The 14,749-nt window shown below is 37.8% G+C and overlaps 1 protein-coding gene across 1 annotated transcript in view; it reads left to right on the forward strand.

The window, feature by feature from the left end:
- AP1AR (adaptor-related protein complex 1 associated regulatory protein) overlaps positions 1-11,656 on the forward strand; it is a gene marked incomplete at its 5' end in the record, with an annotated part of 13,076 nt that extends 1,420 nt beyond the window's left edge. The window contains 8 exons of the mRNA XM_010020209.1: positions 1,171-1,197; positions 2,009-2,034; positions 2,924-3,020; positions 3,766-3,864; positions 6,880-6,941; positions 7,988-8,061; positions 9,064-9,192; positions 11,223-11,656. Coding sequence (XP_010018511.1) covers positions 1,171-1,197; positions 2,009-2,034; positions 2,924-3,020; positions 3,766-3,864; positions 6,880-6,941; positions 7,988-8,061; positions 9,064-9,192; positions 11,223-11,488 — 780 coding nt within the window. The remainder of the gene's footprint in view (positions 1-1,170; positions 1,198-2,008; positions 2,035-2,923; positions 3,021-3,765; positions 3,865-6,879; positions 6,942-7,987; positions 8,062-9,063; positions 9,193-11,222) is intronic.
- Between the last annotated feature and the right edge of the window lie 3,093 nt (positions 11,657-14,749).

Genomic DNA, 14,749 nt, shown 5'->3' on the forward strand with positions numbered 1-14,749 from the left:
ATTAGGGACTGTAGTGGTAGGACAAGGGGTAATGGGTTTAAACTTAAACAGGGGAAGTTCAGGTTACATACAAGGAAGAAGTTCTTTACAGTGAGGGTGGTGAGGCACTGGAATAGGTTGCCCAAGGAAGTTGTGAATGCTCCAACCCTGGAGGTGTTCAAGGCCAGACTGGACAGAGCCTTGGGCGACATAGTTTAGTGTGTGGTGTCCCTGCTCATGGCAGGGGGGTTGGAACTAGATGATCTTAAGGTCCTTTCCAACCCTAACTATTTTATGATTCTATAAGTTGAGACTCTTGGAATAACCTGGTTTACTTTCTCTGAGTGTTCCTTACAGTCTAAAAGTTCTGGACTGTTCAGATTGCCCCTGTTACTAAGAACAAAATCTGGTTTAGTGCCCAACTTCAAGTTGTGAGAGAGGATTTCTGCAGCAAAAATATGACAGGAAAAAGAAAGTTCTGTCCTGTTCCCAAACTGTTATTCGTAGTCTGCCTACAGCTATTAGTCAGTGTACTGATCAAACAAGGAGTCTTGCTGTAGGCATTGACTTCTGTGTTCGGTGTATTGACTATGTGTAATACTACTATACTGAAAATAGGACAGCAAATTTCTGTTTGGTTTCATGTGATAGTTCAAGTCGGTTGTTTTTGGAGTTCTAGGTTGAAAGTAATTGTTTTCTATAAATTAAATACATTTTAAAATACTTCTTGATAAGCAGCACAGTTGACATGCAAGATGGAGGTTATATGTGACATACCCCTTATTTTCTACATTATTAAACTGAGTGGGAGCTGTACCATGCCTTCCCCTGCTTGTGTTATCTGCTTCAGCTACACAGAGTTATTGGCAATCTTACAAGCTAATGAGATTTCATTTTTATCAGGGCCCTCAGGTAAGCTGTAAAAACATTAGTGTGTTTTAATTTTGACTCTTCTCTTTTTAGGCGAACGTAAGCTTTAAGAAAAGGAACCTTGATAAGAAGATAGGTCCTACTCTCAAAGTAATACTTTATCTGAAAGTAGAGATTTCCATAAAAGCTGTTAAAGTCCCTGGAGTATCACTGAAGTAGTGTATTTACAAGACAGATTAAATACATAATTGTATTTGTACTATGTGTTTAGTGACTTGTTGCATTGGATAGTAAAGATTATTTACTACTTTCTCTCTGCAGTTTGAGAACCTGGTGGAAAGTGATGAGGTAGGTACATATATCATCCTGTGAAACCTGCTAGTAGGGTTCCAAGAGCTGTATTTTCCTTCCACTTTATGTGATGCTGTAACTTAAATCACAAGGGGTTTTTAACTCTGGGTTTTGCTTGCTCTAGGAATGAGAGTTAAACACTTTAGGAGAAATTAAGACCTAAGAGAAGAGAAAACTCATTGGGGGCAGTATGGGAAGTAACCCCTTTGGGAAGAGAGCACTAGGGACATTAAGAAGGCAAAAAGAAAAGAAGGGGGTGGGGGGGACGACTTGAAGGAGAGTTTGCTTCTCATGTAACTCCTGTGTAAGACTCTGCAAATACTATCTCTGTGAGAACATAAACAGACCAGGGTTGCTTTGCTAAGGAAAGTTTTGGGTGTCTTCACAGTTTTTACAGTTACGGGTAAACTGTATGTCAGAAAAATAGAAGTTGGCATTTAAACTTTATGAATTTAATACAGCTTGATAATAGGTGGGACATACACCTCACTTGCAACACCCTGCCCTGTATTTTTAAAACATGAGGCCTGATAGTTTATAGACCACTGGAATATTTATTATCAGTTAGAGGAACTTGTTTGTGTTACTGAGCCATTTCAGCTGATTGCACAGCAAGATTTTTTTTTTTTTATTATTCTAAATTAAAAGAGAGGATTTGTCTGCTTCCTCTCTTCCCCCCCTCCCCTGCCCCCAACTATAAAACCAATATATGGGAGAAACTGATTTCATACAGGTGTTCTTCCTGTCTTAAAATTGGTCAATAGGCTTCTCATAAACTCAGACTTTTTTTTTTAAATTTTTTTAACAGGGGGAAAGCCCAGGAAGCAATCACAGGTAAGGCTTTGAGCTTCAGGACCTCTCTTTCCCACTGCTCTCCTGCTGTGACTGTTAAATTTTTAACAGTTCCTGTCAAACCTCTTCTTTCTTTATTTGTCAGATACATGGAAAGGATAGATGCCAAACTAATCTGAATGCTTAATCACGTCAAAACAGTTCAGATGATAATGCCTCGTGCAAAAACTGTATAAGACAGTTAAAACAGTATATTGCAAAGAGAATCTTGTTCCCAGTCTGTTTTACAACTTAAATGGGAGTTAGTGATAGCACTCCAGTGAATTTTCTGTGAGTGTGTTAATGTTGACATAAGCAACAGAGACTTGGGGTCCGCACTATAGGAAACCTCTGAAGGGTATGCTTTGTTTGGCAGATTATAGATGTTTTGTGTTTAAGTTTGAGAGCTCCCAGTGTTTGCTGTCAGTGGTCCCAAAGAAGTGATGTAGCAAACCTTGTAATTTATAATAATGCTTTTGCAGTTTTGTTTGTTAGATGCGTAAAAGCAGACATAAAGTAGGGAACAGATGAAAGGGGAACAATTTACAATTGGGGGAACCAAAACAAGCAAGAAAAAAAGTGACATTTACACTGCAGTGATACTAACTTATTCCATTATTTCTGTTAGTGAACAGTGTTTTGAAAATATACTTTCTAAAAAGATACAAAAAATCCTTTTCTAAGAGTAAGGAGAGAGAGAGAGAGAGTGTTGTCTTGAGTAAACTAGAATTTTGAAACTGTGTTCTCAGGAGGAGCAGGCCAGAAGCACAACTTGTTGAATTTGCATTAGAGGACCAGAAATAAAGACTGTATGCATATGTTTAAGTGTGACTTCGGGTTGTTATATGTAAGTAATAGATGGAGTCTCTTTGTGTTTCTTCCATGAATTTAGACCTCTGACTGAGGAAGAAATTGCTAACTTGAAAGACAGACATTATGACTCCATTGCTGAGAAGCAGAGAGTTGTTGATATGAAGCTTCAGGCAGAGGTAAGCAGTTGCAATGGCTAGTATGGTGTGGAGAGTTTCTCTTTAAAACTAGCTAAGATCAACTGTAAACACAAGGAGATTCCATTGGCATGAATGAAAAGATGGGTTCTGTTCATCAGTTGGTATTTTGTGGTCTACAAGATACACAACTAAGCTTGCATCAGAGATTGCTGCTTTTTAATAGCCTCTTGGCTGAAAAATTGAATGTATAGGCTGGTGCTATGACTGACATCTGTTAAATTTGAACTTTTTTAGGAAAGAACAAATGGGGAGTATACTTGGTTCAACTTCTCTTGTGCTCAGGTTTTTCCAGAGCATTTCTTAAGGAAAAAAAACATAATTTGTCATTTTGTTTTATTGTTGCAGTAATTAATGGAATATAATGAGAAATACAATGTAGAAATTGTGAATGACTTTTTAGTAAAGTACCAATGAAATACGCAACTGAAAAGATTTAAGTCTTGCGCTACAGTTCCTAGTGAAATGCAGTGTGCATTTCCAACAGTCGCTAGTCATGATGTTTATTCCATAGGGTAATGTTTAGTTACCTGAATTTCTTGGGATGTTTGGTGGGGGGAAAGTTGTCAGATTCAGGTAATGAAGAAAAATGTTTTAGTTGTAGTCTATTTTCTTTTATTTTTTTATTTTCTAGTAGCTCTTTTGTTTTATTGAACTTACGGCTTTATTGATAGGAAGATAGATAGGTTCTGCTTTTGTTAACCATTACTATTTTGTTCATATACAGTTAGCCTTACAAGAGGAGAAGTTAAGACTAGAAGAGGAGGCTTTATATGCTGCACAACGTGAAGCAGCCAGGGCAGCAAAGCAGAAAAAGTTCTTGGAGGTGAGGGGAAACAGACCCCAATATATATCAGAGCTTCTTTTTCTGTTTCTATGTATGCAGACTTGCCTAATATCCTTTACATCTCAGGAAACGTAATGGGGAAATTGTTTTGACTTGTAAATTCCAGGAGAGAAATGCACTCTTTGAAAGTACAGCTGAAAATAATCACAATTGTTTGAAATGGCTTATGTGGCTGAGTATAGATTTTGAATGAGGTACATGATTTCAATCTATAATTAGCTTAACAGACTTCTTGTGTTACATAGAAGTTACTAACTTTAATGTGATCTGTGATGGATTTCTAGTTAAACACCCTGAAATTAAGCATACATTGTGACATGATTTAGACTTGTAAAATGTACTTTATATATTTGTGCGCTTAATTGTTCCTTTTCTCTGTGGCTTGTGCTAACATGAAGATAAGTGTTTCCAAGGCATCTGTGAATTTACTGCTGGCCCTGCTTGGAACTTACTTCCTGGGCCCCTTCCAACCTCAATTCTCTCATTTTCTGATTTCTATGTGTAGGAGCCAAAGTCTGGTAATGACTTAAACGTAGTCTTCATTTAATATGTCTGTGCCTACTTTCAAATGTCTGGTGTCCCCACTTTTGGAGCTTGGTCAAGTAAAATGAAAGCCCACATTGTTTTCCTCCTTCTTTGAAAACCACTGCTGTTCTGATAGTTTTCATGCTGCAGTTCAGAGTTGCATATTATCAGTGCATTTAATACTTTTGCTGTATTACTAACCTGTCAAAGTAGGTGTTCTGACACAAATTTCAGATTGCCAGTAATGTGTATGAGAAGAAGAACATTTTCACTTTATGCTATCTGTTCATCTAGAGTGTTTGGCTGCAGTTGTAGGAGACAGCCTGTTACACATGTGTTGAGTTAGAACTAAATTTTCCAAAATTCAGGTATAGACCAATTGTAAAAGCCTGTGATCTACAACAGGTATCGTGGAGATCTGTAACCCTCATGTATTGTCTATACTCAAAAGAGAGTGGATTGAAAATTGTTGTTCCCAGGCTGATAGTGATGACTCAGATTTCATCTAATATTTATGTTGCTAAGTATAGGTCTCATTTCACATTTATCTTTCCAGCCTCTTGTTATTTGGTATGGGAGGGTCGATTCTTTCTGACCTTTTCCTTGTCTGCCTTTCTTTGTGTTTTTTTTTGGTGGTGTTTGGGGTTTTTTGTTTGTTGTTTGGGGTTTTTTTTGTTCAGGTTTTTTTTTTTTTTAACCACTTTTGGTCTGTATACTCCTGTTCTAGTCAAGACCTAAGATTAAATGCATTATAGAGATTCTAATTTCCTCCTCTTCTAAAATTAGCACCACTTATTTCCTTTGCATACAACCCATACGGATTTCCAAGGCAGCATTTTTGTTGAGATTGGCATCAAGCATTTAACCTTTCTAAATAAACTAGAAGCTTTATTTTTTTTTTTAATGCATAACTCCTCCCTTTGCTGTTTGTGGGCAGCAGTATTCTAAATGAGAGAATGGCTTTTTTGTTTGGCAGCCCTTCAAAACTGATTTGCCTTGTTGATGTTGCCCTACTAAATGTCAGGGTTTGAAAGGGTGGAGAATTTTAATATACATGTATCCTGGACCTTACATTGGTAGATATTTATATGTGACCTGGCAGAATGGATAATTGAAATTGGTTATTATGTGGGTATATGAATCTTAAAAGAAAATTGTTGTGTATATCAGTAATTGACTTTTACAGCTTGTAACTATGTTGGTGCCTAATTCCTGTCCCTTTCTCCCTCATACTTAAGTCTTCTCACCTCTGATGACCATTTTGTGATACTTCTACACTTCACATTGCCTTACTGGTTTCCATCTGCTGATTCTGATACTTTTATTTAAATACCCGAGATGGAAAGTGTTCCAAGAAATGAAGCCATCAGCATTTGGGATTGAAAAATACTTGATCTAGTGCAGTTATCTCGCAAGACAATTTACCCAATGAAGTTCAAGTTGACATTAAACATTCTGGCTTATTTACCCCTGCTTTTCTTTTGCAGGGACAGATCCATTAAATTTGGGAATAGATTTCTCAGAAAACATGGTAGCCAGATACACCAGACCTGGCTGTAAAACTAGCTCATTTGTTTTTAGCTTAGTCTTTGATGTGATCAGTGAACAATTACTGCTTCATGACTGATTTACCTTCAATCACAAAGTTGCTGTGCTCAATTTTTATGCTCCCACTTTTCTCAAGGCAAGGAAAAGAAACTTAAGACATTTTGAAATGTCTAAACCCTAAAACTCAAGCAGAACTCTGCTGCCGTGACATCTGTTGTTTCTCTTGTAACTGCAAAGTAAATGCATTTATGGCTTCTGTCTTGCATTTTTGATTCTGGTTTTGTGTATGGATACTATGAAAGCTTTCTACCTCAAGAATGCAGAGGTATTAATACTTTTGGCTCAGCAAGACATCAAAGCTTTTGTTAATATAGATGAAGCACTTAGTGAGGATACAGGCAACTGGAGGAGCTGGTGGTATTGCTTTGTACAGGGATAAAAGGACCTGTAGGAAACGTTTCTTTTCAAATGATAGGCTGACTGTTCTTGGGCACAGACCAAAAGGAATCAAATGTAACCCAGGTGCTGAAAATGCCTGTTAAGAAGAGAGGATGCTAGAGGACAGATGCAATCATGAATGAGGTGGTATACACAGGTTGCTAGCCAAATTGATGCAGGTTTTGGTTTTTATTTTTTTTATGGTGGATGAAATAGGTAAAATGTTGAGAGCTCTGTTCAGCAAGCTGCCTGCTTTTAGATCTGAGATTTAAGAACAATACTACATGCATCTTTAGTCCCTTCAGTATCCTAAAATTTGACCTTCACTTGAAAGTCAGTCTTTTCCTGGGTCATACTGAAACTGCTCCAAGGACCAGGACACTGCTCCCTTTAATGTCTCAGTTAAGGCAACACTTAGTATATTGAGTATATTACTCTGAGTGATTGCATTCAGCTTTTTCAACTATTTTCTTGTTTTGATAGCAACGTAGACAGCAAAGGATAACCCAGAGAGCACATGCTATTAATAATGGAGACTATCAGAGGTAAGGTGTAAAGTTTTTTCATGATAATCGAGAACTGTGACTGTTTTTACTCCTGTTCCTCATCTCCCTGACCAAAAAAAGAAAAACACACCACATTTTTCAAACCTTACATACACAGCATTTCTAAGTCAGAATTGGTTTAATTCTTTGCAGTTCTCTTCACATCAAGTAGTTACTGAATGCAAACTGGTTACCATTAACCTGCAAAATTAGAGGGTAGCTTGCATTCATTCTTGTTTTCACTGTAGTTATTAGGTTGATGCATACAAAATTGAACCTACTCCCAGCTAGTTACACACACAAAATCAGTGGTTTACATTAAAAAGGTGTTTATATGTGTAATTCTTGGCTAATATAAAAATATCTTTATTATTCAGAACCTTGTTTGAAATGTCCAATGAAAATACACACTAATCAAACGGGGAATTGAATGGTTTATATAGTCTGCCTGTTATTTCATGAATACTATCCGTTTAATGCTCTTCACTCCCACCTTCTGTGTTAGGGGGGGAAAAAAAGGGGAGGGGGGAGAGAAAAGCAAAAGTAATCTGAAGAAATTTACTGTTGAATGGTATCTGAGTTTAGAGAAGACCCTGAAATTGAAAAACTATTTTTGAATGGAAGATAAGGGGGTAGGAGGGATTTTTGGTTATGGAAGTACGTTTAGAAAATGAGCTGTAAAAACTAAGGGTTTATGGCGTGGGAGGAACTAGGCAGATTTTAGGAATGAAGGACTACAAGTAGCAGGATTTGAATTCATTAGCTAAAAAAGGAACTGAAAATTAAGGAGGCATTATGTAAAGTGACAAAGATTGAGAGGAAGGGTAATTTTGTGACAGAATTCATTTTTAACTGAAAATGCTACTGAAAATCAAGCAGAAGCTCAGGGAGAGGATGTGATGAGTAGGAATGGGAAAAGCATAAAGATTTAGTTAAATGTGTATGTGCTTCATAGCACAGAACTGGGGGAGCATGTTGATTAATCTATTTTATAAGCTCCTGAGAGGTTTATAAAGCTAAAACCGATATGTGCATTGTTCTTGCAGCTCAGTGGCAGAGGAAGATCTCGATTCTTTCTTAAGAAATACGAAATTCCAGTATGAAGCTTTTCGCAGTAGTAGTAAGTCTTCCTTTTCTTATGCATGTCTTTAGGTGTTAAGTGATTGAGGAGCACAGAATGCTATTTCTTTTCCTAGATAAATATAATTTACTTATATATTTTTATACACGCATTTGGATATAAAATGTGTATACATATATCTATTAAAAATATTTGATAAAACGTTTCGCGCTAATCCCTGATGCTTCAAGTGTTCAAAATTTGGCATTTATAACTTGTACTACAGCCGCTGCAGTACCCAAAGGCAAGTTAAGTAAGCAAACAAGTCCTGTACATGGATTTTATTTTACTAAAGTTTTCCAACTGGCTCCATGGAGGCAACATCAATGCAGTGAACTTCTCTTGTAAAGCCCATCTGTGTATTAAAGATGCCAATGTGTGTGTGTAGCTTTTTTAATAATCTCTCAGCAACATACGTAGAATCATACTAACGGTTAATTTTTTTTCTTAATGAAGTGAGAGAGTGGATTCAGCTGCCTATATTTAAAAATTCTGCTAACTGTATAGAGGAAAATGATTTTATACAATTAGATCCATGTGTTGATGACAGTACTTGATAGTCACTGAGCAGTTGTAGGGCTGATGTTAATTCTTGCGAAACAAGCGCGTGTAGTTTGAAGGATTTTTGGAGGGAAAGGTTGGTTTGGGGTATGGGGGTTTTCTTGCAAGTCTTCACACAAATCCAACTTACAGCTTACCCAATTTCTCTATAGTTCTAGTTAGACAGTATTGCTTAATGTCCTCTTGCAATATCTTAGTGATGTTGACTATTAAAAAGTTACTGTATATGCTTTGAAGTGATGGATGAAGTGCTTTTTCAAGTGTTCCTGAGGTTGAAAGGGCACAAAGCACAAAACCCTCTTCCTTTGAAAGTTCAGTTTTACATATTGAACCTCAAATTCAAGTATGTATATGAATTAAAAATAGTCTGTTGTTTGTTTTTTGGTTTTGTTTTGTGTTTGTGGTTGGTTTTGTTGTGTTTGTTTGGTTTTTTTAATCTAGGACTTTCATCTGATGCTACAGTGCTGACACCCAACACAGAGAGCAGTTGTGACTTAATGACCAAAACTAAATCAGTGAGTGGAAATGATGACAGCACTTCATTAGATTTAGAGTGGGAGGATGAAGAAGGTATTTATTCTGTTCTTCAGTCTCATTCTGAACCTCCAAGTTAAAAACGCTAATAATTTAAACTATATTGATTGTAAAAGTGGTGTTTTGAAAGAGAAGGTGATTTAGAACTTAATTCTGATGGAACTTAAGTGTGTAATGATTAAACTGTAAATTATTTTTACATAGGAAATTTATTATTTTGATAAATTCCTCATAAATTAATCCATTTCCTCCGATTCTTCAGTCAACGTCTTTTCGTGCATTTTGTGAAATGGACTTGTAAACTCACGAAGAAATGCTGCCCTCTTGTGAGCCAATAGTAGAAGGAACAGCTTGTTCCTTGTCTTAAAATGTGTAAATTGGTGAGAAGTGCCAAAACCTGCCTAAAACCAGACAACAAAATGACTGTATAGTTGCATTTCTGATTCCTACTAGCTTGTGCTTTACAGAGGGGAGTAATTGTAACAGGTCATTGTGGCAGCAGCGCATCTCTTCTCCCTAGTAAGGTAACGTAAGGAAGGCTGCTTGAGAACATAACTGGTTTTCATGGCTACAAAGGAAGGAACACTGTCATTTGAAAGAAGTACAAGCCAATATTGCAAGGGCTTTGTGTAGTTTTTAGGACATTCTTAGTAGATCTGGACCAACTTAAGTGTATTATTAAAACCATCTTCCTGAGGGGCTGACTGCTTGCTCAGGGTAAGAGGTTTAGTCACTGTGTGTGCTGTCAAAATCTACTGTGGAGACTGAACAACTTAAAAAAGTAGAGGGGTGTGTGGGGTTTAGTGTGAACTGGGGTATTAATTTATGGTCCCATTTTTGCTGTTAGTAGACAAAGTCATATGGGGGCTGAATGCAAAGTAGAGAAGAACCAGTGTTTTGCAAGGGTATTATCCTTGAAAAACCCAACAACTAAGAATAGTACCAAAAGATGACATTGCTTGAGTAAAAAGTTGCCAAGTTAGGAGCTTTTTAACAGGGAAACCATAACTGTCCTAGATGAATTACACATTTTTTTTCACACAAAAGTTTTCATTCTCTGATGTCATATACAGATAGCAGACAAGGAACTTGTAATACTGATTTTTGTATTGGTATTTTTGGCACAGTATCTTCAGATGGACAACAGCTTCAGTGAGCTATTGGTACCAGAGTAATAACAAAGTTGAAAATAGCTGTTTTAAGAGAGCCATGAAACTGTAACATAAAATCTATCATTTGGAGTCTGATGAAGGGAGTTTTCTTCTCATGCTTTCCCCCTATGGCTTACCCACTGCAAAAGTTCTGTGTTTCACTTGCAATATGAGCTTTTTAATTATAATTAATTAATTAGCTAGTTACTCCACACTTAAAAGGGGAGTTTACTTAGGAATGTATGAGAACAGCAAATAAGAGGATCATCATAAATCCTCCTCTTTTTAACTTTCCAGTGGTTTGGGTTTTGTAAAGTCAGTAATTGCTGATAAATAGCATCTCTGATGTGCTTGTGCAGTTTTCAACCAATCATTTGCCTTATTTTGTGTGAAATCGAATATACTTTTTCAGACAAAATGAAGAATTTTCCTAGACAAATGTACCAAATACCTCTCTAGAGTTTAGTGGCTGTTTAAAATGTTTCACATGATGTTTTATCTGTTTGTCAGGAAGTTACAGGAGCATTACCGGTTTCTCCAGTCATTAAAGCTTTTCTGGAAATGGCATGGTACCAAAGATCTTCTAATATTTACATAACAATAACATAGGGCAGCAGGTGGCTTAAATAGGAGAGAGAAACAGTGCTAGTGAGTTGTTTTGTTGTGTTGTCTGGGTTCCTTAGAACTCTAAAGCAACCTCACTGGCTATTGTGTTCATTTGGGTTAAAACTGACTGCAAACTATGGGTTTAATATGAACACCACCACCAGAAAAAATATGCTGATGCACAGGAGTGAAATGACCAGGGTCTGGGTTTCTAAAGGATTCCTGCTCTTTCTTCTAATGGTCTAGGGCAAACATAAAGGTACTTCCCTCAAAACAATGTCTTTCTCATAAACACTTCTCAAATCACAGGCATGAACAGGATGATTCCAATGAGAGAACGCTCCAAAACAGAAGAAGATATACTCCGGGCAGCACTGAAATTCAATAGCAAGAAGACAGGAAGTAATCCACCTTCAGCCTCTGATGATTTCAATGGATTGGAGTGGGAGAATGACTTTGTTAGTGCTGAAATGGATGATAATGGCAATTCTGAATACGCCGGATTTGTAAACCCTGTGTTAGATTTGTCTGTATCAGATGTAAGGACATCTGATTCTGATCGTCAAGACAGGTAGTGAAACTGCATGGCCCTTGTCTGTGACCAAATGTTGGGAAGTGGAATAGAATGTACAAACCCAATTCACTCTTTTGAACATGGTTCCCTTTTTCTTCCAAATAGAGCGGCAAGGAGTGGGAATGACTTGCTATCTGAATTAATTCAGAATTAAGTGCAATTTCATAATCTACTTTCTAAACTTTTATGGAAACCGGGGTGATTCTCTTGTGTATATTTCTGGATACCTGGATTTAATATAAAATTGTCTGCACTAATTTAAGCTTCATTGCTTGGCACATCTATATTTTAACTAGCCTTTTCTTTTTTCTTTTTTTTTTCCTGGATGATGTTCTACTGATTTTGTTTTTAAAAGTCATCAGTGACCTAACATTTAAGAAATGGTCTTATATTAATTTATCAAATACTTGAAAAAGAATTTTTAATTTTATTTCCAACATGTGCTTTTTAACTTGTTTTTTAGCTATTGAGAGAGTGTGCTTAGCCAGCTGCAAAACAAATTTCCCTTGGGTTTTCCCCATTTTGCTTACAGTCTTCCTAGCCTTGTGTTGTCCTTCTGCATTTATTTCATTTTTTATTACTTTAAGCACAGTTGACCTCAATAAACATAATATAAATCATTGGGTTGGGTTAGGTAAGATACTGCCTTGTATAGTATGCCAGACTTTTAGTGTGTGCTAGATAGAAAAATTACTATAAAAAATCTTTATGCATCAAGCAGGAAACTTAAACCCATATCTAGTGGAGAACTGGGAGGACCAAAGTCTTGCTTTCCCCACCCCCCCTGAACAGTTCAACATCTGTTCCTACGTTGTACTTAAAATTCTTTAGTGGTGGAAAATTTACAATTCAGCTCAACTGGAAGGATTAGTTAAAAACATTTTCTGAGCAAACTGAGGCTGATTGCTCTGCTGGCAGGGTAGGAAGCACAAGAACCTAAAGGCTGAATTCCTCTATCTGGTTTTTAAAGCAGGGGAACAAAAAGTTCAAGTAACAAACTGACGTTTTAAGTGCTCAAGCTTTCCTGTGCCTCTGAGCTGGATGGATAATACTGCTATTACAGACTGAAATTCAAGGAGATGTTTGGTTATTGCAAATCTGGTGTTACGTATCCCCTGATACTTACACGGGTTATACTTTAAAAAAGAAAAAGCTCACTGAAGAGAAGGTGCAAGAAAGTCAGACTTTCCCCAGAGTTTCAGTAAAGCCATTCTACTTCACTATTGTTTTGTGTGGCTGTCTTGGTTTTTTTTCCCCTAGAAAAAAGGGGGTTGGGGTGTAACTTCAGCTCTGTTGAGTAAAAGCAGCATACTATAAGTAACTGCATCATCACAGAACTGAATTTGTTGGTGACTGTTGTGTCACTGTTCCAGCCTGTATGTGATATTAGGGTCATTACAGGGTGGTCCTCTTCTTAATAACTTGAACAAAAATACTGTACGCTGGGATGAAATATGTACAAATATCACCACTAATGAACAGATGAATCTTGTTGATAACATTCCATTTTTTAATTTAAATTGTAGCTATGTCACTGAAAAATATTTTGATGTTATTACCCACACTTGCAATGCCTGTAATAAGCTTTAAAAATTTGTATGCATCAAATGTCTATTTTTGGTTTGACGTAAGCTACTACTGTGGAACTTCTCCTGAACGTTGATTTGTATAAGTGATTCCTATGGAACTGAAGGCAACTTTTCTCAACATGTAAATATCCTGGTTTTTTACCTGCTCAAACTGTAACTTAGCCTGCAGTGGTCACTACTTCTGACCAGAGAACATGAGCTTATCTTGTGCTGACCATGCTTTGGGGAAAGAAACTGGCCAATATTCCTGTGTGTAGCATGAACAAGTGCTTAGGAAAAAGGAAGCTGATTGCAGCTGAAGGCTTTCACTGTGATGGGCATGTTCTGCCATGGCTAACAGCATTCTGCTTTTTAGGGTTCAGGGCACCAACCACACTGAGTGACTTAGGAATTCTAGTCAATATTTGTGGAAATCGAAGAACTTGAAAGATGATACAGCTCATGTGAAACAGTTCAATGTAAAAGGCATATCTGTACAAATTCAAAAGTCATTAAAATTTTTGGTCAGTCTTATGCTTGGCAGTGTTTTCTCTGTTGCTGGTTCTGTGGCTGCCATGTCATAGATAGTGAAAGCAGTGTATAAAGATTAATTGTTCAAATGTTGCCTCAAGTTACCTATGCATCAGCTAAGGAAGGTTTTAAGAAATCATTAGCTGTGTCTTTAAGTACTGAATTCTATCGAATCCCTTCTTGAGACCTGTTGCTTTGGAAGGGAAGCTGTAACAAGCTGCAGTAACGGAGGACTTGAGGAACTTGGAGCCCTTCTTCTATCAGAAGCTCTACCCACAAAGCTGACTTAGCTGATTGTGCCTTTAGGAAGCTTTGTTTTTTCTTAAGTTTTAATGAAATGTTTTACTAAGTTGTTCATTGTTCAAGTTGTTCCATGTCTCTAAACTGGAGAGACATCAATTTGATGGATGGACACCCACTGGATGAGGAATTGGCTGAATGGCCACATGCAGAGAATTGCAGTCAATGGCTCAATGCCCAACTGGATGTGGTTAATGAGTGGTGCCCTCGGGGGTTGGTATTGGGACCGATCCTGTTCAACATCTTTGTTGGTGACATGGACAGGGGGATCAAGTGCCCTCGGCAAGTCTGCCGATGACACCAAGCTGTGTGGTTTGGTGGATACACTGCAGGGAAGGGATGCCACCCAGAGGGATCTTGACATGCGTGAGAGATGGCCAGTGCCAACCTCATGAAGTTCAACAATGTGAAGTGCAGGGTCCTACACCCGGGTTGGGGCAATCCCAGGCACAGCTACAGGTTGGGCGGAGAAGAGATTCAGAGCAGCCCTGTGGAGAAGGACTTCAGGGTGTTTGTTGATGAGAAACTGAGTATGAGCTGGCTTCAGTGTGTGCTCACAGCCCAGAAACCACCCGTGTGCTGGGCTGCATTAAAAGAAGTGTGACCAGCAGGTCAAAGGAGGTGATCCTGCCCCTCTAGTCTGTTCTTGTGAGACCCCACTTGGAGCACTGTGTGCAGTGCTGGTGTTGTCAGCATAACAAAGACATGGAGCTGTTGGAGAAAGTCCAGAGGAGGCCATGAGGATGATCAGGAGCTGGAGCACCTCCCATATGAAGACAGGCTGAGAAAGCTGGGGCTGTTGACCCTGGAGAAGAGAAGCTGAGTGGAGATCTCATAGCAGCCTTCCAGTATCTGAAGGGGGC

The sequence above is a fragment of the Nestor notabilis genome, unplaced genomic scaffold, assembly GCF_000696875.1.
Source record: "Nestor notabilis isolate BGI_N333 unplaced genomic scaffold, ASM69687v1 scaffold25788, whole genome shotgun sequence".
Lineage (NCBI taxonomy): Eukaryota > Metazoa > Chordata > Aves > Psittaciformes > Psittacidae > Nestor > Nestor notabilis.